General features: G+C 46.6%; 1 protein-coding gene across 4 annotated transcripts in view; it reads right to left on the bottom strand.

The window, feature by feature from the left end:
* SEC24C (SEC24 homolog C, COPII coat complex component) overlaps positions 1-19,764 on the bottom strand; it is a 128,624-nt gene that overhangs the window by 18,684 nt on the left and 90,176 nt on the right. For all 4 annotated transcript variants that reach the window (XM_069753244.1, XM_069753245.1, XM_069753247.1 and 1 more), the window contains 2 exons: positions 1,075-1,245; positions 808-904 (listed from right to left, as the gene is read on the bottom strand). In XM_069753244.1, coding sequence (XP_069609345.1) covers positions 808-904; positions 1,075-1,245 — 268 coding nt within the window. The remainder of the gene's footprint in view (positions 1-807; positions 905-1,074; positions 1,246-19,764) is intronic.

Genomic DNA, 19,764 nt, shown 5'->3' with positions numbered 1-19,764 from the left:
GTCTGCATTTAGAATTTTGAGAAAGAATAATCAGTCCTGGAGGATATAGTAGCAGATTTCTCTGATAAGATATATTATAAAGGTTGTTATTTTAAATGTGTACTATTGATTTCCAAAATAAAAAATTAAAACAATTTTATTGAGGAAACAAATGGTGAGATACAATACACATTCAGCAAATTAACAAGTTTTGATGTGTAATAAGTCATTACCAGGAACAAATGGTAAACCTACTACCATGTACTAAACAACAGTATAAAATATATTGTAGAACAGATATGGAGAACTTGAATAGAAAATATTTCAAAACAAACCTTAGTGTGTTCTGGAAACAAACGTAAAATCTAACTAAAGAAACAGAGTTAAACAGTGGTCATTACTGCCTGTTTAATTTTATATAGTGAGATACGCTGATAAAGGGTAGGTTCGAAGACCACAAAAGAAGAAATTGTGGCCACAGAAGCCGCCCTGCCTCTCTCCCCGAGGTCAACAACACCCCACCGTCAGTTACACTTGTTTAAAGTGAACCCTGTCAAGCAATTCATGCTGCCTAAACCATGGGAGATGCATTGATCTCTGACCCGCTCCGGCATTTTAGAGAAATATATAGCTTGAAGATCTGTCTGGCGACCAATGGGAGACAAGAGACTAACCATGCGCCCCCACCGGCCCACTTTTCCCAGCATTCTTCCAGGCAATTAACAGGTTTCTTTCATTAGCAGGCTCGGATTCATGCCAGGTGGAGGATATGCTATGTAGCGTATGAAAGATGGTCAAATCACACTAACAAAACGTTAAAATACTCACCAGTGCTAGTTCGGACCCGCATAACCGCATCAAAACCAATATCTTTTTGGGCATCTCTACGGAGATCATTCAAAAACCTCTCCTTATCACTTTCCATCTGTCATGAAAAAAGTAATGATTTTATAAACATTGCTCAGATAGAGGTCTACTTTTTTTTCCAAGAGAAATCTTCATAAAGTGTATCAGAGATGGAACAAGGAAGTACAAACCGGCATTTTACGGATTAAAACACTATGTTAAATATACTGTACACATTAAAGTGATTACCTGAAAGAACGTGTACTTGTAAATGGAGCCTCCAGTTTGGTATGTAACAACACCAAGTGTGGCCACATCAACGTACTGGTTTGGAAAAAGGAAGAGGTCCACACAGCAGCCCTGCGCTACACAATCCTTTGCCAGATTGTTATAGAACGCTGTTTGAGGTTGGAATAAGGTCTACGGAAAAAGGCAATAAAAAGTAAGATCAGAAACGCATTTCATTTTTAAACCAAGCCCTAAAATTTGAGAACTAAAAAAGGTAGAAAAGTTTACTATTTAGTATATATCTGACCCATAAATCCTTAATCACAATTCCTGCAATTAAACATTCAGTAATTCAGGAAGTATATTGTAACAACCTGACAAAACAGCAAAATAATAAATAATGATTGTGCCCAGAAAGAAACCAATTTGGATAATTAGGAAATTCCTTTAAAGGGAACCTGTCAGCAGGATTGTGCACAGTAATCGACAGTGTCAGGTTGGCATCGATATACTGATTACAATGATACCTTTGTTGACTAAATCAGTCTTGCTCATGGGTGGAGCCAACATATGGTGCTCCGATTAGGTATTCATCAGTATGGGCTTCTGACAGGTCAGTGATCTGCGATATATATATATAAAAACAAAAGAAAAACCCTTCAGCAGGCAGGATTCAGCTCCTGCGCTGGAGCATGATCACATGTAAAATGTGCATATACCGTAATTCTTTTATTTTATGCTGTAAATTCATATAAAAATGGTCTCAAAATGGTGCCTGCGCAGTAGCAGCTATCGGCGATCCAATAGATGCTACTGCGCAGGCAACGTCATCTTGCTTGAGGAAAAAAAAAACAAAACAGGATTTTTGGTTGCTTACCATAAAATCTGTTTCTCGGAGCCTTCATTGGGGGACACAGGAACCGTGGGTGTATGCTGCTGCCAATAGGAGGCGGACACTATGCACAAAAAAGTTAGCTCCTCCTCTGCAGTGTACACCCCACTGACTGGCATTATGCACTTCAGTTAGTGAGAAAGCAGTAAGAGAAGAGCAATAAGGTTGAAATAACATAACCACAAACATGAGAACTGTAAACATGAGAACAGTCATAGAACACAGAACAACAGAAACTGAACAACATGGGAGGGTGCTGTGTCCCCCAATGAAGGCTCCGAGAAACAGATTTTACGGTAAGCAACCAAAAATCCTGTGTTCTCTCTCGCCTCTCATTGGGGGACACAGGATCCATGGGACATCCCAAAGCAGTCCCTGGGGTGGGAAAAACAGACTTCCATCAGGTCAGAGGACTCACCACTGCCGCCTGCAAGATCCTTCTGCCTAGGCTCGCGTCCGCCGAAGTGTAGGTATGGACCTTGTAAAATTTGGCGAACGTGTGGAAGACCAGGTTGCCGCTTTGCAAAGCTGTAGGGCGGAAGCCCTGTTGTGTACCGTCCAGGAAGCGCCGACTGCTCGGGTAGAGTGAGCCTTTATCCCAGGAGGGGGCACTCTGTTCTTGACCCAATAAGCCACCAAAATTGCCCTTCTGATCCAGTGAGCAATAGTCGCCTTGGAAGCCGGCAGGCCTCTATGCTCTACGCGTGCCATCAGGAATGACGAAAAGAGAATCCGTCTTCCGGAAAGCGGCTTTTCTAGCCAGGAAGATCCTCACTGCCCTGACGAGGTCCAGATTGTTCAACGATCGCTCCAGAGGAGGAGTCAGAGCTGGACAAAAGGAAGGTAGAACGATGTCCTCGTTGAGGTGGAAAGTGGAAACCACCTTAAGAAGGAAGGAAGGCGGAGGCCTGAGGACCACCTTGTCCTGGCGGATAACTAAGAAAGGAGGTCGTCAAGAAAGGGCCGCCAACTCGGAAACACGGCGGATAGAAGTGATGGCCACAAGAAAGGCCACCTTCCAAGATAGAACTGACAGGGAAACCTCCCTGAGAGGCTCAAAGGGGAACCCCTCAGAACGTCCAGCACAAGATTTCAATCCCATGAATCCACAGGGGCCCTGTACGGAGGGACAGCATGGGCTACGCCTTGAAGGAATGTCAACCTGTGGCCGAGAAGATAACGTTTTCCGAAAAAGGATGGAGAGCGCAGAAACCTGGCCCTTTAAGGAACTAAGAGCAAGGCCTGAATCCAGTCCTGCCTGAAGGAAAGCCAAAATGGAAGGCGGGGAAAAGAACATAGGTGAAACGCGGTTGGAGTCGCACCAACGGAAGTAAGCCTTCCAGGTACGATAGTAGATCCTGGAAGACGAAGGCTTCCTAGCCTGGATCATAGTATTAATCACCTGGTCCGAAAAGCCGGACGCTCTTAGAACTGCGGTCTCAACAGCCACGCCGTTAAAATGAGCGTCCGAGAATTCGGGTGGCAGATCGGACCCTGAGACAGCAGATCGGGTCTGTCTGGAAGGCGCCAGGGGGCGTCCGCAAGAAGATTTACGATCTCTGCAAACCAGATCTTTTTGAACAGCTTGGGAAGCAAGGGAAAGGGTGGAAACAGATAGGGGAGCACGAACTGCGACTAAGGAATGGCCAGAGCATCGATGCCCACTGCGAGAGGTTCGCGAGACGAATCGAGGGACCTTTCTGTTCATTCGGGACACCGTGAGGTCCACGTCCGGAGTCCCCCATCGAAGACAAATCTCATGGAAGACCTCATGATGCAAGGACCATTCCCCTGCCGCGAGGCCCTCGCGGCTGAGGAAGTTGGTGGCCCAATTGTCCACGCCGGGGATATGCACCGCGGATATCACCGGAACCGTTGCCTCTGCCCAGAGGAGGATCTTGGATACCTCGGCCAAGGAGTTCCGATTCTCCCCCTGATGGTTGACATATGCAACAGCCATGGCATTGTCCGTCTGGATTCGGATTGGTAGACCCCTGAGAATCCTTTCCCAGTGACGAAGGGACAGAAAGATGGCCCGAATCTCGAGGATGTTGATTGGCAGAGAAGACTCATGTGCCAATGACCCTGAACAGTCAGGTGACGAAACACCCCAGCCGAGAAGGCTGGCATCCGTCGTCACCACCTGCCAGTGAACTGGAAGGAAGGACCTGCCCTGGGAGATGAGAGGTGACGTCAGCCACCAATTGAGGGACTGTTTGACCCAGGGAGAGAGTCGAACAGGACGATCCAGGGAGAAGACAGACCTGTCCCACTGTGAAAGAATGGCTTGCTGAAGAGGCCACGAGTGAAATTGGATGAAGAGAATCGCTTCCAATGTTGCAACCATCCTTCCCAGAACCTTCATGGCCGATCGGAAGCCGAGGACCTTGCAGCAAGCGAACTTCCCGACGAAGGATGGATCTCTTGTCTTTGGGAAGGAAGACTTTGGTCTGACGAGTGTTGAAGAGCATGCCCAGAAAAATGAGGCGCTGAGAAGGGACAAGACAGGATTTCTTCCAGTTGACCAGCCACCCGAAAGGGGCTAGAGTGTCAAGGACGATGGACAGGCTTTCGTGAGCCTGAGAAAAAGACAGAGCCTTGATGAGGATGTCATCGAGGTACGGAAAAAGTACCAGGCCCCCTGACCCTCAAGATGGCTATCAGAGTTGCCATGATCTTCATGAAAACCCTGGGAGAGGTTGCGAGACCGAACGGCAGGGCGACAAAGTGAAAATGCTCCTGAAGTACTGCAAAACGCAGCAATCGGTGATGTCCCGGGAATATCGGGACATGGAGGTAGGCGTCCTGGATGTCTATGGAGCACAGAAATTCCTGAGCCTCCATGGAAGCAATCACTGAATGAAGGGATTCCATCCTGAAATGTCTCAGACAAACTCTCCTGTTCAGCAATTTGAGATCCACAATGGGACGAAGTTTGCCGTCTTTTTTCGGTACCACATAAAGATTTGAATAGAAACCTGTCAACCGTTCTCTCTCTGGGATGGGAATGATTACCCCGGATTTGAGGAGAGAAGCGATGGCTGCGAAGAAACCCGGAACCGGGGGGGGGGGGGGGGGCGTCTCTGGGAGGTCGAGATTCGAAGAAGCGATCCTGGGGTCGTGAAAAACTATTTTGTATCCAGAGGATACAACTTACCTGACCCATGCGTCCTCTACTGAGGAGATCCAGACGTCTCTGAAGAATAGGAGATGGCCGCCCAGCCTGGGATCTTGTGGCGAGTCATGCAGAGGTGGATCTTCCAGTCGTAGACCTGGAGGATCTACCCTGGGAGTAGCGAGGGCGCCAGGAAGGAGTGGGTCTAAATGATATCTTCTCTTGACGTGCCTGCGGCCTCTGCTGTTGGGAAAAAGAATCTGACGCCGCAAAATGGCGAAAGGGCCAAAATTGCTGCCTAGGAGGAGGGCGAAGAGGTTTAGACTAGGGAAGAAGGGAACTTGTGCCCCTGGTGGCGTCCTTAATGATTTGGTCCAGCTTAGAACCAAAAATAAGTGAACCCTGAAAAGGCAGGCTGGTAAGGGACTTCTTTGCTTTCAAAATATTTTATTAAATTTTTAACTTTAACCGGTAAGGATTGGTTAGGGAAGGGAGGAGGGGAAAGGGTGGGATATGGAGGTAGGGAAAAAAAAAATCCCCTGGCAATAGGGGAGACAGGCGATCATACAGTAGAATTGTATAAACATAATAAGATAACAAGTACTTTGTGCAGTTTCGCTAAAACATAGTAGTTTAGGTTGGAATAACGCAATAGGCTGTTAAACTGACTTAGGTAAACATAATAAGATAATAAGTACTTTGTGCAGTTTTGCTAAAACATAGTAGTTTAGGATGGAATAACGCAATAAGCTATTAAACTAACATAGGTAAAGTTTTATGTAGAATCGTTGAGTAAGCATCTAATACCATAATGATTAACTAGTAGGTAGTAGTATACGAAAGCCTGTTATAAACTTTAGTTTAATGTATGGTATGTATCAACTCTGAAGCTGCTCAGTAAAAATGGATAGTATGTAAAGGTCTGTCGACGCGAGGTCATCTCCATATAACCCTCGGTCCGTTGGTGGGGCAATGTCCGGTTCAGATCAGTAAGATTAGTAAGTGGAGAATTAGCAAATAGCATGAGGACTGTTAGTTGGCTGGACTACTTGTAGGCCAAGAAGAGATATTACATGGGATAAGAAGAGTCTGTTGAGGGTGAGAACGAGCGGTTATGAGAGCCCGATGAGTGAAGTATGCCTATTTTTTTCAAAAAGACGATTCCTTCTTCCGGAGTTGCAATGAGAGTTAGTTTTGATGCATATTTGACTCGTATGGTGGAAGTCTGAGACCAATAATAGGGAATTCCTGTGCGTAGTAGTTCTCTAGTAACGCAATCAAATGATTTCCTTTTTTGGATTGTGGCTTTAGACAAGTCTTTAAACAGAGTTATTTTTTCATATGGGCTTGGGAGGGTTTTTGAATTCTTTGTCAAGTCTAAAAGGTCATTCCTAACCCACCCAGGGTAAAAGGATACTATAACGTCTCTTGCAACGTCTGGAGGGAGAGATGGTGGCCTTGGGATTCTGTATGACTTCTCAACCAGATTCGTCACTCTTGAGGTTGGTAACAGTTTGGATATCATGGTGGAGATGTAGTTTTTTAATTGGAAGGGTTGGATTGCCTCAGGGATCCCTCTGATTTTTAAGTAGTTTTTTCTTTTAAAGTCCTCATATTTGATTAGGTCTTCCCTAAATGAGAGGATGTCGTTTTTTATCCTTTCCATGGAGTCTGAGTATAGGGACAGGTTGTTAGTCTCCTTTGGAGATGAGGTTTTACCGTTTTGTGGTATCTTGTCTGCTGTTTTTGAAGTGAGTGAAGAGAGGTTGTGGGCCTTAGTAGGAATAGGTTTGGGGGCTTTCACAATGGCTGACAGTATGTCTGTTAGTAGTTTTTTGATAAAAGCCTCTGAGGCTGTTGTTTCAAGGTCAGATGTCATATTGTATTTGATGCCAAAGTCTCCTCCTGTGGTGTTCGCCGATGCTAAAAAGGCCTCACATATTTTAACCATAAATCCGACAGATGGAGAATTTTTTGAAGCGGGAATGCTGTCCATTATGAGCAAATTATGGGAGTTTATCCCAGACTCCCTCGAAGTATGCCTCAGATTAGGGTTCTCTGTAGTAGAGTGTTGTGAGAGAGAACCCTGAAAGTTGGAATTTTGGGGATCGTTAGGGCCCTCTGAGTAAGAATGTAAAGAGGAGGAACAGGAAGACTCTTCCCCATACAAAAACTCACTCCCCTCCTGAGAAGAGGACTCTGCCGTATCTGAGAGGTCCTCCAAGTAGATACTCCCCATCTCCCCCACAGAGTCAGAAAGGACGTCGAGGTCAGGGTGTGCGACCTGGCATGAAGTCACTAGCTCCAAATATTCCTCCATATCATTTCCATCTCCTATAGTAGGGACCGACTCCTTTCCAGAGATGATTTAAAATTCAAATTTCTAAGCAGTTCTGCGAATGATGCCTTCCATTCGTCAAGGTTAAACTCATTAGGGCCGCAGGAAGAGTCAGGAGGGGAAAGGGTGACGTCCTCCACTGTTGTAGAGTAAGTGTGAGGTTCTACATCGGGCTCAGTAGGAGATCCTGCATCTGCCATTAGCTGCATTTCTTTATGATTATAGTTGTGATTGTCATCTCCAGAATATTCTGTATATTGTCTTTTGACTGATATGTCCCTGTAGGTCTTGTCCCCCTGTAAGTTCCCTGTGAGTTTCAGGCTCCTATTAGGGGATTTAGGGGTGGCACACCTCGTTTGAAGTTTATGGGGCTGCACTATACCGTCGCGTTGTTGGAGCGGTGTGGAGTACACTGTGTCAGATGTGCACTGTGCAGTGCTGTCTTCCCCATTAGATTTCAACTGTGTGGGCATGTTGTGAGCCTTTAGTCCGTTAGTATGCTGACCATTTGCCGGTGCAGATAGCTTGCCCCAGTCTCCATAAGACCTCCGGAGTATGTGGGTGTCCCCATCCCCCTGTAGAGTCCCGTAGCCAGCAGCCGCCGCCATTTTATCTTCCCCCCTGCAGTCTCCTGCCTCCGGGAATGTTCCACTGCGGGCTCCCGCTTCCTTACCATTATAAGGGTCACCGGGTCTTCCCTGCTGCTTCGTCGCGGTCTCTCTCACTGGCGCCGCTGATTCGGTTCCCGTCCGCAGCTTCGGCACAAACACCGGAGCGCTGTGCCTCAGCTGCGACGGGGCGGGCGCCATCTTGTTTCCCACTCTGCATCTGACATGCTGAGTTACCTCTTCGTCCCGGTCTCTGTGCTCGGCGCTGCAGGTATGATACGGGGCCGTAGCAGCGGTGGGTTTATTACCGGTAAGGGGCTTTTTGTGCGGTGGTGCTTCCTGCTTCTTCGGCTTGTGCTGGGTGAGGGGAGGGGACCTCTTGGTCTCGGCATACCCAGTCAGCGTCTTTTCCTGTGACTTTAGGCCTCCATTCATTTTAGCTACTCTCTGGTTCCAGGCTGTACTAAACTTCTTGGGAATACATCCCTTCTTGGCTTGACAGGCTCCTGGCATAATATGAGTGATCCAGGCAGCCAAAATTCCACTTTTGTATGCTTTTTGTAGGCTTTCTAAGGGAGATTGTCAGGAGCTCCTGTGAGACACGTCTGCTTCCTTCCCTTGGCAAACCACGCCCATGGTAAGGGACTTCTTTGAAGACAAGTCTGCCTGCCAGGCCTTGAGCCAAACGGTCCGACGGATGGCAACAGCATTACTGGACGCCTGAGCCGCATAAGACGCGGCATCCAGGGAAGCGGAGACCAGGTATTCGCCCGCATAAGAAATCTGGTTGGCAAGCTCCGCCAGCTGTCCGGGAGAAGCCCCGTGCAGGATACCCCGACGGAGTTGTTTGGCCCATTTGGATATGGATTTTGAAACTTAAGTGGAAGAAAAAGCCAGACAGTAGCTGCAGCCGCTTCAAAGGCTGACTTCGCAAAGGATTCTATGACTATCGTTAGAATCCTTCAGAGATGCTCCACCGGACAGCGGAAGGACCGTGTTGGTGGACAGCCTAGAAACTGGAGGATCCACAGAGGGAGAAACAGTCCAATTGGCGGTAAGCTCTGGCGAAAAAGGATATAAAATGCCAAGGCGCTTTCGGATTCTCTCTCTCTGGTCATGATCTCCTCGAATTCAGGGTGAGGAGCGAAAAACTTGGAAAGTGGTAAAACGTCTAAACGAAACCGCCTGGTCTGCGGGTTCCGTAGAGGAATCTTTGATGCCACAGGTCTGATTTATCGTTCCAGTGAGGTTCTGAACCATATCTCTCATGCTAGAGATTTGGTTCGAATCCAGCTCCGAAATATCCTCCGAAGGCGCATCAGAGAACACCTCGCCTGACTCAGGGGAGGAGGACCGGGGGGAAGCCAACCGCAGAGAAGGACCATGGGGCAAGATGGAACAGGAAGAGGACTCAGACCGGCGTTCCTGTCTGGACCTTTTATGGTCTACAACGGAAGGCTCGGACGGAGCCTCCTGCGATCTGCTGGCTACTGCGGGGGTCTGCAGGGGCAACCTATCAAGCACGGACACAAGAGTTTGAGACACTCGTGTTAGATCCAGTACGGATTGTGACAGAGAGGAAGCCCAGGCTGGGGTAGAGGCTTCGCTCTCAGGCGGAACAGCAGGGGGGTCCTGGGCGGTGGGCATAATGGGGTTGCTGCAAGGGGAGAGGACTGACCTGAGGGAAGTTTGCAGTTACAAGACGAACACGCAAACTGTTTGACTAAGGCAGAGGAAGTAGAGGAAGAATTAGAAGGGCGAGAGCGACCTCCCTTAGAATTAGACATGGCGAACAAACCCCTGAGTAATGCCAGAAGGTTAGGGGACAGGAGGGCAGAAGAGAGCGTCAGTCTGCAGTGCAGAGCTACTCACGGCAGATGATTCAGTGTCCAATGCACAGCTTGGAAGATGCTCCTCAAGAGAGTCAGTCAGAGACAGCTTCAGGATCCGGAGCTAGGTGTGGGCAACAGACGGGAGATGGCATCCGAAAGGTAGCCGGGGACACCAGGATTCGCGCTCTTGGAATGGGCGGGGCGATCGTGGTGCTGCAATGCTTCCTGAAGGGGCACAGGAGTGGTGGGCGCAGCTAAACCGCCTGTAGAGGAGCACCAAGACGGTGCCGGTGGGTGGGCTATGACAATCAGGCGGGAGAAAAGCCCGCCCGAGAGAAGAGGAGGTGGGCGGAGTCGGCACCAGAAGAGTAGGCCCGAGCAGAAGCCGGGGCCTAAATTAGAGGCCGTGGCGCCGGGAAAAGTGGCGCCGCTGCCTGCCGTGCCGGATAGAAGATAGTGCGGCCGCCGGAAAAACTAGGAGTTAGTCATACAGGTAACGGTATTTCCAGGAGTCCATCATGACAGCACCACAGGAGGTTGCTCTTCATATCCTTGATAGGGACAGGAACACAGAAGAGGTTAAATAGCCCCTCCCCACCTCCACCCCTCAATGATTTTACAAAGTACCACATCAGGATGGATACAACACAATTTTATTGAACTTCCTCTCTATACATGTTCATATCACACATTAGACAGTAGTTCAAGGGGGGGCAAATAATGGGTGCTGTCATGATGGACTCCTGGAAATACCGTTACCGGTATGACTAACTCCAAGTTTCCAGATCGTCCCTCATGACAGCACCACAGGAGAAATACCAAATAACTCCTATTAGGGCGGGATTACAGCTTGGAGGACTTTTCTCCCAAAGCTAGTCTGTTGCTTTGAAAGAACGTCCAGCTTGTAGTGCTTGCAAAAGGTATTTGAGCTAGACCAAGTTGCCGCCCGGCAAATTTGGTCCATGGATGCACCCGCACTCTCTGCCCATGAAGCAGATACTGCTCTCAGAGAGTGGGCTTTTAGGTGATCTGGAGGAGATTCACCAGCTGAAATATACGCAGCGCAAATGGTAGATTTGATCCATCTGGCCAGAGTCGCTTTTGAGGCTTTTTTGCCTCTATTTTTCCCCGGACATCTGGATAAAGAGATTAGAGTCAATTCTCCAGCTGTCTGTAAGTTTTAGATACTGCAACACTGTTCTCTTAACATCCAGAGAATGAAGAGAACGTTCTTTTTCGTTCTTGTAGTTCTGGCAGAACGTAGGTAAAACTATTTCCTGGTTTCTGTGAAAGTCCGTCACAACTTTTGGAAGAAATGAGGGATCCAACTTTAAAACGATGCAATCTTCTTGTATCTTTAAGTATGGATCTGTTATGGACAGGGCTTGAATTTCATCTATTCGCCTTGCTGTCGTTATTGCGACGAGGAAAACAGTCTTGAATGTCACAGATTTTAGATCTGCCTGATCAAGTGGCTCGTATGGAGCTTTCCGTAGCTCATTTAGCACCAAAGTGAGGTTCCATGAGGATACTGAGCTTCGTATTGTTGGTCTGATACGTTGTGTAGCTTTAATGTATCTCATTATCCAGGGATGATTCGCTATTGGATAGTCATTAAAGGCAGTTAAAGCTGAGATTTGTACCTTTAGCGTACTAGGTCTTAAGCCCATATCAAAACCTGTTTGGAGAAAATTTAGTATTTGAGGAATATCTGGTTGTTGGAGAACGGATATTGGAGTATTGGTCTGTGCACAAAACTTCTTCCAAATTTTCTGGTATATAGCCGAGGTCACCGGCTTTCTACTTTTTTTCATGGTCGAGATAACTGACTCAGACAGTCCCTTTGATCTCAAGATCTCCCTTTCAAGATCCACGCTGAGAGTTGTAGCATCTTTAGATTTTTTTTTTTTTTAATTCGTTTATTAATTCCAGAGTAAACAAACATTGCACATATTACATTTATCATTATTAAATATATCATCAGATACAAATGATTACAGAACATTATCATATCCAAAGTTCACAAAGGTAATAGACTGTGCATGTTGAGTCATTAGTGCCTATAAAATACCTACTATACAACTTAAACAACTTTAACCATTAGTAATAAGTCGCCAAAAGAAAAACGGATTTAAGTTTGCTCCGTAACGATGTCCAAAAACTACATGCCCTCCCTCTCGTGTATATATCTAATCAGCGCAGACTACAGAGTATGATGAGATGAGTTCCATCTACCCCAAATTTTTTCAAATTTTCCTGGGCATCCTCTATTATGGTACAGTGTTCTCTCATATGGGATAACCGAGTTCACCAGGTCAATCCAAGCTCCGAGAGTCGGGGAGGAGCTACCCATCCACCTTAACGCCAGTACCTTTCGTGCCAAGAAGAGCGTTTCTCGAAGGAAGATCCCAGTATGGTGATCCCAGGTCTCTGTATCCCACACCCCAAACAGGCAAGTCAATGGTTCAAGTGGGACAGGGATTAACAATAAAGATGTTAACAATGTCGTGACCTCTTTCCAATAGTGAAAAATTACCGGGCACCTCCATATCATGTGGATAAAATCCGCATCACGTGTGTGACATCGTAGGCAGTCTGACGTATGGAGGCGACCCATTTTAAAAAGTCGTGTCGGGGTCAAATAAGTCTGATATATAATATATAGCTGGGTCATCCTGTTATTAACTGAGGGAGAAACTTTAGTTGGAGATTCTAGAATATCTTCCCACTCCTCTCCCAGTGTATCGGGAAGAAGTCCCTCCCATTTCTTCTTTAAGGAGTTAATAGTGAGCCCATCTCCCACGGATGATATGTGTATAAAGAGGAAATGAATCCCTGAGGACCCTGTGATTTGAGAATGCCTATAAGGGGTAGAGATGAAATTGCTCGACTTGCACCCATATTTCGCATATGTGACTGGAAGGCTGACCTCAGCTGTGAATAACGGAAGAATTGAGATCTAGGGATATTGTAGGTATCCCGTAATTGTTCAAAGGATACAAAAACTTCCTGGTTATATAAATTACCCACCGAGAGAACACCATATGAGATCCAGAACTCAGTAGATGGGTGATTTAGTAATTCTGGAAAATAACTATTATACCACAGTGGCATTTCAGCTATTATATCTGTATATTTAATAACTTTTTTAATTTGTCTCCATATTAATCTCGCTTGTCGAAGCAATGGCAGCAAACGGGGAGCACTAACTTTCTCCATTTCCAAAAAACCCAGTGGACAGTCAATCCGGGCAGAATGGATTAAATGGCTTTCTGAATTAGGTAGGGAGTTGCTAGGCATCCACTTGCTTATCGCCCTAGCCTGCCCGGCAAGATAGTATAGATAAATGTCTGGTAGGGCTGCCCCACCCCCCTTTTTCGGTCTCTGTAGAGTAGATAGTTTGAGTTTGGGTCTGGTCTTCCCCCATATAAAGGACGTGGTCAGGGAGTTTAAGTTTGCAAAGAAAGATTTGGGTATTGGCACAGCACTATGTTGGAGACAATAATTAAGTTTGGGGAGCAATATCATCTTAACTAAATTAATGCGACCTGCAACGGAGAGAGGGAGTTTGCTCCAGGTTATAAATTTAGATTTGACCAGGTCCAGTAGTGGATAAATATTAAGTCGTAGGTCCAGCTGACTATATTGAGATATATAAATTCCTAGATATTTGAAACTGGAGACTACAGGTAGTGACGAGAGATTTTTGAGACAAGGCACCGGCACATGAGACAGAGGCATCAGAGCAGACTTATCCCAATTTATATAGAGACCAGAGAATTTACTAAAATTATCAATAGTCGTTATTACTCGTGGTAGTGTTTCTTCTGTTTTATCCATAAATATGATCATATCATCAGCATATAGACCGATGGTATCCACACAATCCGCAATACTTATTCCTTTGATATCCGTGGAGGACCTTATGCGTATTGCCAAGGCTTCTATCGCGAGGGCAAAGAGAGCCGGGGACAAAGGACATCCCTGACGGGTTCCCCTATGTAAGGTAAAGGAATCAGAGATAGAGTTATTTACAATTACCCGTGCCCTAGGATTCCTATATAGTGTATCTATCCCTCTAATAAATTTATCTCCAAAACCGTATTTCTGTAGACATGCGGAAAGAAAAGGCCATTCGAGGGAGTCAAACGCTTTAGCTGTGTCTAGGGATGCCAGAGCCCAGTTATTATCCAATTCTAGGGAGCTATATTGAATCACTGATTGGACCCGCCGAATATTAATGGAGGTACTTTTCCCGGGCATAAAGCCTGTTTGATCTGGGTGTATAAGGTCTAATATGATCGTATTTAGTCTAGTAGCCAATATTTTAGTGAAGATTTTATAATCTACGTTCACCAATGATATGGGGCGGTATGATCCACACTCCAAGGGGTCCTTTCCCTCCTTTTTAAGTACAATGATATTTGCATCATAAAATGTTTCAGGCATAATTTCTCCCTCCCATATGTTCTGAAGCACCTTCAATAAAAGTGGTGCCAGGTGGTCCCGATATTTTTTATAGAACTCAACGGGAAACCCGTCAGGTCCAGGGGCCTTCCCGGTGGCCATGTCCATTATAGCCTGTTCCACCTCCTCCAGAGTAAACTCAGCCTCCATAAAAGCTTGTTGGGTTGGGCTCAGTGAGGGGAATGTTATGTCTGATAAATAGTCTGCACATTCAGGGACCCCAAGACCACTACCCGATTTGTACAGTGTCTTATAATAATTACAAAAACTTCGAAGAATTTCCTCAGTGGAGGATACCAACGAACCATCGAGTGTCCGAATCTGTAGTACCGTATTAGAGGTGTTATGCTGACGTACTAGAAAAGCTAGGAGTGTACTGGCCTGATTCCCCAATTCAAAATAAGATTGACGGGTAAAGAATAATTTACGTTTCGATTTAGTGTCTATATTTTGAGCATATAGTCTTTGGGAAGTGAGCCACTCCACTCTATTGCCGTTAGTTTGATTGGCCACATAGGAGGCTTCCGAGTCTTTCAGCCGTCGCTCTATCTCGTCATCCTCCCCCGCCGTCACCCTTTTTATATAGGAAATTGTAGAGGACAGACATCCCCTTAAGTATGCCTTTAGAGTGTCCCAAAACAGATTGAGATTCGAGGGGTCTGGGTGAGTAGAGACAAAGCAGTTTAACTGATCAACCGTTCTATCACTAGAATCTATCAGTTTCAGCCAGAAGGGATTCAATTTCCAAGGTATATTATTATTTGACTGACCGTATTTAAGCTTGAGAATAACTGGACTGTGATCTGATATCCCCCTGTTACCATGTTCGATACTATTCACCCATAGCGCTAGGTCACTAGATCCAAATATGTAATCTATACGGGATAGAGACTGTCTAGTTGATGAATGACAAGTATATTCCTTTGTCTCAGGGTGACGTGTTCTCCATAGGTCTAACCATCCGCTACCGTTCATAAACGATGCCAATTGAGAGGGAGATTGAGAAAGGGGCCCCCTTGACATCTCGCCGTCTAGTCTCAGTCTGTCTTTAAGATTATCCATGACTAAATTAAAGTCTCCCATACAGATAACACTAGCATTAGGATAATTTAGGGAGAAACCCAGTGCCATGCGGAGGACCGATATGCCAGCCGGGGGTGGGTTATAAACACATAATATCACATATTCCCGCATATTAATAAAGGCATGAACAAAAACAAAGCGACCCTCGGGATCGCGTCGTGACTCTCTAGCCTCCCACCTGACATTCCTATGTACCAACAGGGAGACCCCTCTGGAGTAACTGGTGTGAAATGCGTGAAGGGACCATTGCACCCACGGCTTTTGAGTACACTTAGCTGTGTCTCTGGTCAAATGTGTCTCCACAAGTGCTACAATATGTGGATGATACCTTTTAATTTGTGAAAATACCTTAATTTTCTTTCGAGGAGTCTTAATTCCCCCGTATGTTCCACGTCATACATACAATCTCAGATCCCATATCTACGTTCGGGAAGAGGCATAATGTACACCACAGCCTGGGCGGGAATCAGGAACATCATATAGAGCATAAGGTTATCACTGGCGACTAACAAACATAAACAATCAGAACTGGTGTAAAATACCAAACAAAACAACATTTGAACAGTGGAGGAGTATAATCCTACACTCCTACAGTCAGGTAGAAAAGGGGATACCCTCACTGGAATCAGCGTCCGGTATAGTTGATAAACTCAGCACCCACAGAGAAAGCTCCAGATTGTGTTGCCATCAGACAGAAAGCTACTCAAGAGTCCGGGGTACTAGGCCCCTTATATGACCGCAACCATTCGGCCGCCTCCGCCGGGTCAGTGAAGAACAAGGAGGAGACTTCATGAACAATACGGAGTCGAGCTGGATAAAGCATGGAGTAGATGATGTTTTTATCCCTGAGCTGCTTTTTGACTTCCATAAATCGAACTCGCTGCTTTTGAAGTTCCATAGAGAAATCCGGGAAGATTGATATGGTGGCGTTATTGAATTTAATAGGGGCCCTCTGCCTTGCCAAGCGAAGAATTGCATCCCTGTCTCTGCAGTTAAGGAGACGTGCCAGAAAGGGTCGGGGCGGAGCTCCGGGAGGAAGAGGTCTCGTTGGGACCCTATGGGCCCTCTCCACAGAAAATGTTGAGGAGAATCCATCTCCCAGGGAGGTTTTAAGCCAGTCCTCTAGAAATTGCTCAGGTTGCTGACCCTCCGAGCGTTCTGGTAGGCCAATAATTCGAATGTTATTACGACGCAGTCTGTTTTCCAGGTCATCTGCCTTTTGCTTCCAGGCATTCACAGAGCCAGTGGCCTTTGATAGCTTAGCCTCCATTGGGGCAATGAAGTCCTCTATCTGAGACACCCTTGTTTCAACCTCTGAAATACGCCCTCTCATAGTTTGTATATCTTGTCGCAGACGGCCCACTTCAGTATGCACGTCTTCTATTTTCTCAGTGAGAGAGGATCTGGTGAGAGATATGGCCTGCATCAACTGCTCAGATGCTTGTTTAAGAGTCAGTTAGTCTTGTTCTCCCTCCTCATTGCTGTCTGAAAGACGATTTTTGCGTTGACTCTGCGTGGGATTATTTCTGAGAGAACGTGTATTATCTGGGGCATCTTCTCTGGCATATTTCCTCAACTTGTCAGCAGCCCCCACTCCTTTAGAATGATGCATGGTGATTGACAGAAGATCCCCACCAAAGGACCGGATTTATTGTTATGGCAGTCTATTCTCCACTAGCAGACCGGACAGGGCCAAACACCGGGATGCACCCCAGAGAGGCAGCAAACCAAGCAAAGAGTCTCAGATATTTGCAAATGTATCAATTTAGGAATTTGCCCGGGCACTGGTCTCAGAGCAGCCACAGCTCCCCAGGCAGAACAGCAGGGAGGGGGGACGATCCCTCCAAAGTTATGGTGCCAGCAGGGGTTTTTGATAAGGGGGGTGCAGGGCCCAATTTTTCAGGGCGCACACCGCTCTGCCCCCTTTAGTATTTCAGGTCGGTAGCTCACCTCCTGAATGCACCGCAGTCTTGCTATATAGCGCCTCTCTCCTTGCTGCTGGAGAGTGCGCTGTGGTAATGGCCGCCGTCCCCCAGGGCCCGCCCGCCGCTCCAGACCCGGCACCTGTCTCTTGTTCCCCGATGTTCCACAGCGTCCCCGCTGTATGTAGATGTCTGCCGCGCTCCCAGGGGATCCACCCGGCTCCAGCCGCCGCCGGCGCTGCGTCCTGCCCGCCGGAGCAGCGCTCAAAGATGGCCGCCGCAGCTCAGGGACTTTGCCGCTCTTCCAGGCCGCCACAGATACCGGCTCTCCAGCGCTCCACCGCCGCCGCCCGAGGGGTCGCCGGTCTCCCGAGCTCTCAGGGCACCGTCTCAGCCGGTGTAAGCTGCAGTTCAGGGGGATTAATGGCCGGATTCAGATCAGGATTATGGGAGCCTCCAAAAGGTGCGTCTTCTCTCCTAGCTTACATAGCCACGCCCCAGCATCTTTAGATTTTGATGGACCAATGGTCCCTGTATTAGAAGATCCCGTCTTAGTGGTAATAACACTGGATCTTCCACCGCCATCCACTTCAGCAGAGGAAACCAGCTCCTCTTGGGCCAATATGGCACTATTAGGATTACTACGGCTAAACTTTCCTGAATTTTCCTTAAAACTCTGGGAATTAGGGCTAGTGGAGGGAACGCGTATGCAAGTTCCATGTCCCAATGTTGAGCCAATGCATCTATGCCAGTTGGATTGTCTCTTGGATTTAGCGAAAAGAATTCTTTCGTTTTTGTATTGCTCCTTGAGGCGAATAAATCTATTTGTGGGGTGCCCCACTGTTGGATTAACTGAGTAAAGATTTCTTCGTTTAGAGACCATTCTGACGGCTGTACCTTCTCTCTGCTGAGAAAGTCCACTATATGGTTCTGTGAACCTTTTAGGTGTACTGCCGTGATGGACTTTACGGTATTTTCCGCCCAGGAGAATATTTCTTCTGCTAGTGCCTGAAGTGGACGGTGCCTTGGTCCTCCTTGATGTAGGAGAAAAGCTACCGTGGTCGAGTTGTCTGAGAAGACTCGGATGTGGTGTCCCTGAATCTCGTGTTGGCACCTTTTTAGTGCTTCCCAGACCGCTCTGAGTTCCCTGTAGTTGGAGGAACTGTCGCGTATCGATGGTGGCCATGTCCCCTGAAGGTATCGACCTTCTATGTGGGCTCCCCAGCCCCTTGAGCTTGCATCGGTGGTTATATTTATGCATGGAGATATTTTCCATGGTTTTCCTCTTTTGAGGTTTTTCATGTTGATCCACCATGAGAGGGACTGCTTTACCCTGCTGGGTAACCACATCCTGTTGTCTAGTGAATCTTTTCTTCCGTCCATATCGAAAGAACTTCCCTTTGAAGCGTTCTGGAGTGAAACTGGCTCCACTGTACACTGGGAATGCATGAGGTCATCAGACCTAGAATCCTCATTGCTTTCCTGATGGAGATGTATTTCCGTTTTTTTATTGATTGAAGTTCTTTTTTTATTGACCGTTGTTTTTGGTCTGGTAGGAAGGAGTATTCTAGTTCGGAATTTAGTAGTACCCCTAGAAATATCTTCTGCGTCTCTGGTTCGAGACTCGATTTTTTTGCATTTATTACCCACCCCAGACGTTTCAGGAGTGACGTGGTAATTTCTAAGGATTCTTCCATCTGTTGGGATGAATCTGCGATCAGCAACAGATCGTCCAGATATGGTGCAATGAGAACTTCCTTCTCTCTTAAGTAGGCCATGACCTCCGTCATGAGCTTCGTAAATATCCTTGGGGCAGAGGAGAGACCAAATGGTAGGCACTGAAACTGGAAATGAAGTATTTTCTTGTGGTTTCTTATTGCGAACCTGAGGAATTTTTGATCTGAGGGATGGATGGGAACATGATAGTAAGCATGTTTGAGATCTAGCGTGCACATTACAGAGTTTTTTTTTTATTAGCGGTGTAATTGATTTGAGAGATTCCATCTTGAAGCGTTTGTACGCCACCCATTCGTTTAATGGTTTTAAGTTTATTATTGTTCGGTAATCTCCGTTTGGTTTTCTTATGGAGAACAGACTGGAGTAATGCCCCTGAAAATGTTGATGATGGGGTACCGGTATTATGACGTTTAATTCTAAGAGTTCCTGTATGTCTGTTATCAGCCTTTGATGTACTGCTGATGACTGTCTGTGTTAAGCAGAATCTCTTGGGGGGTGGATGAGTAAACTCTATCCTGTAACCCTGTGCCACTGCCTGTAGAATCCACTGATTCTGAGTTATGTTCTGCCATCCTTCTTGGAAGTATTGTAGTCTCCCTCTTATATTGTTGGCGTCGTTGTTTGCTGGGTCCTGTTGATTGGTCTCGAAAGGAACCTCTTCCTCTGCCTCCTTTAGGGTAGCTCCACCTACCGGACTTCCACTTGCCTCTGTAGTCC

The sequence above is a fragment of the Ranitomeya imitator genome, chromosome 2 (assembly GCF_032444005.1).
Source record: "Ranitomeya imitator isolate aRanImi1 chromosome 2, aRanImi1.pri, whole genome shotgun sequence".
NCBI lineage: Eukaryota > Metazoa > Chordata > Amphibia > Anura > Dendrobatidae > Ranitomeya > Ranitomeya imitator.
The sequence above is the reverse complement of the archived record's forward strand: the minus strand, read 5'-3'. Positions and strand labels throughout refer to the sequence as shown.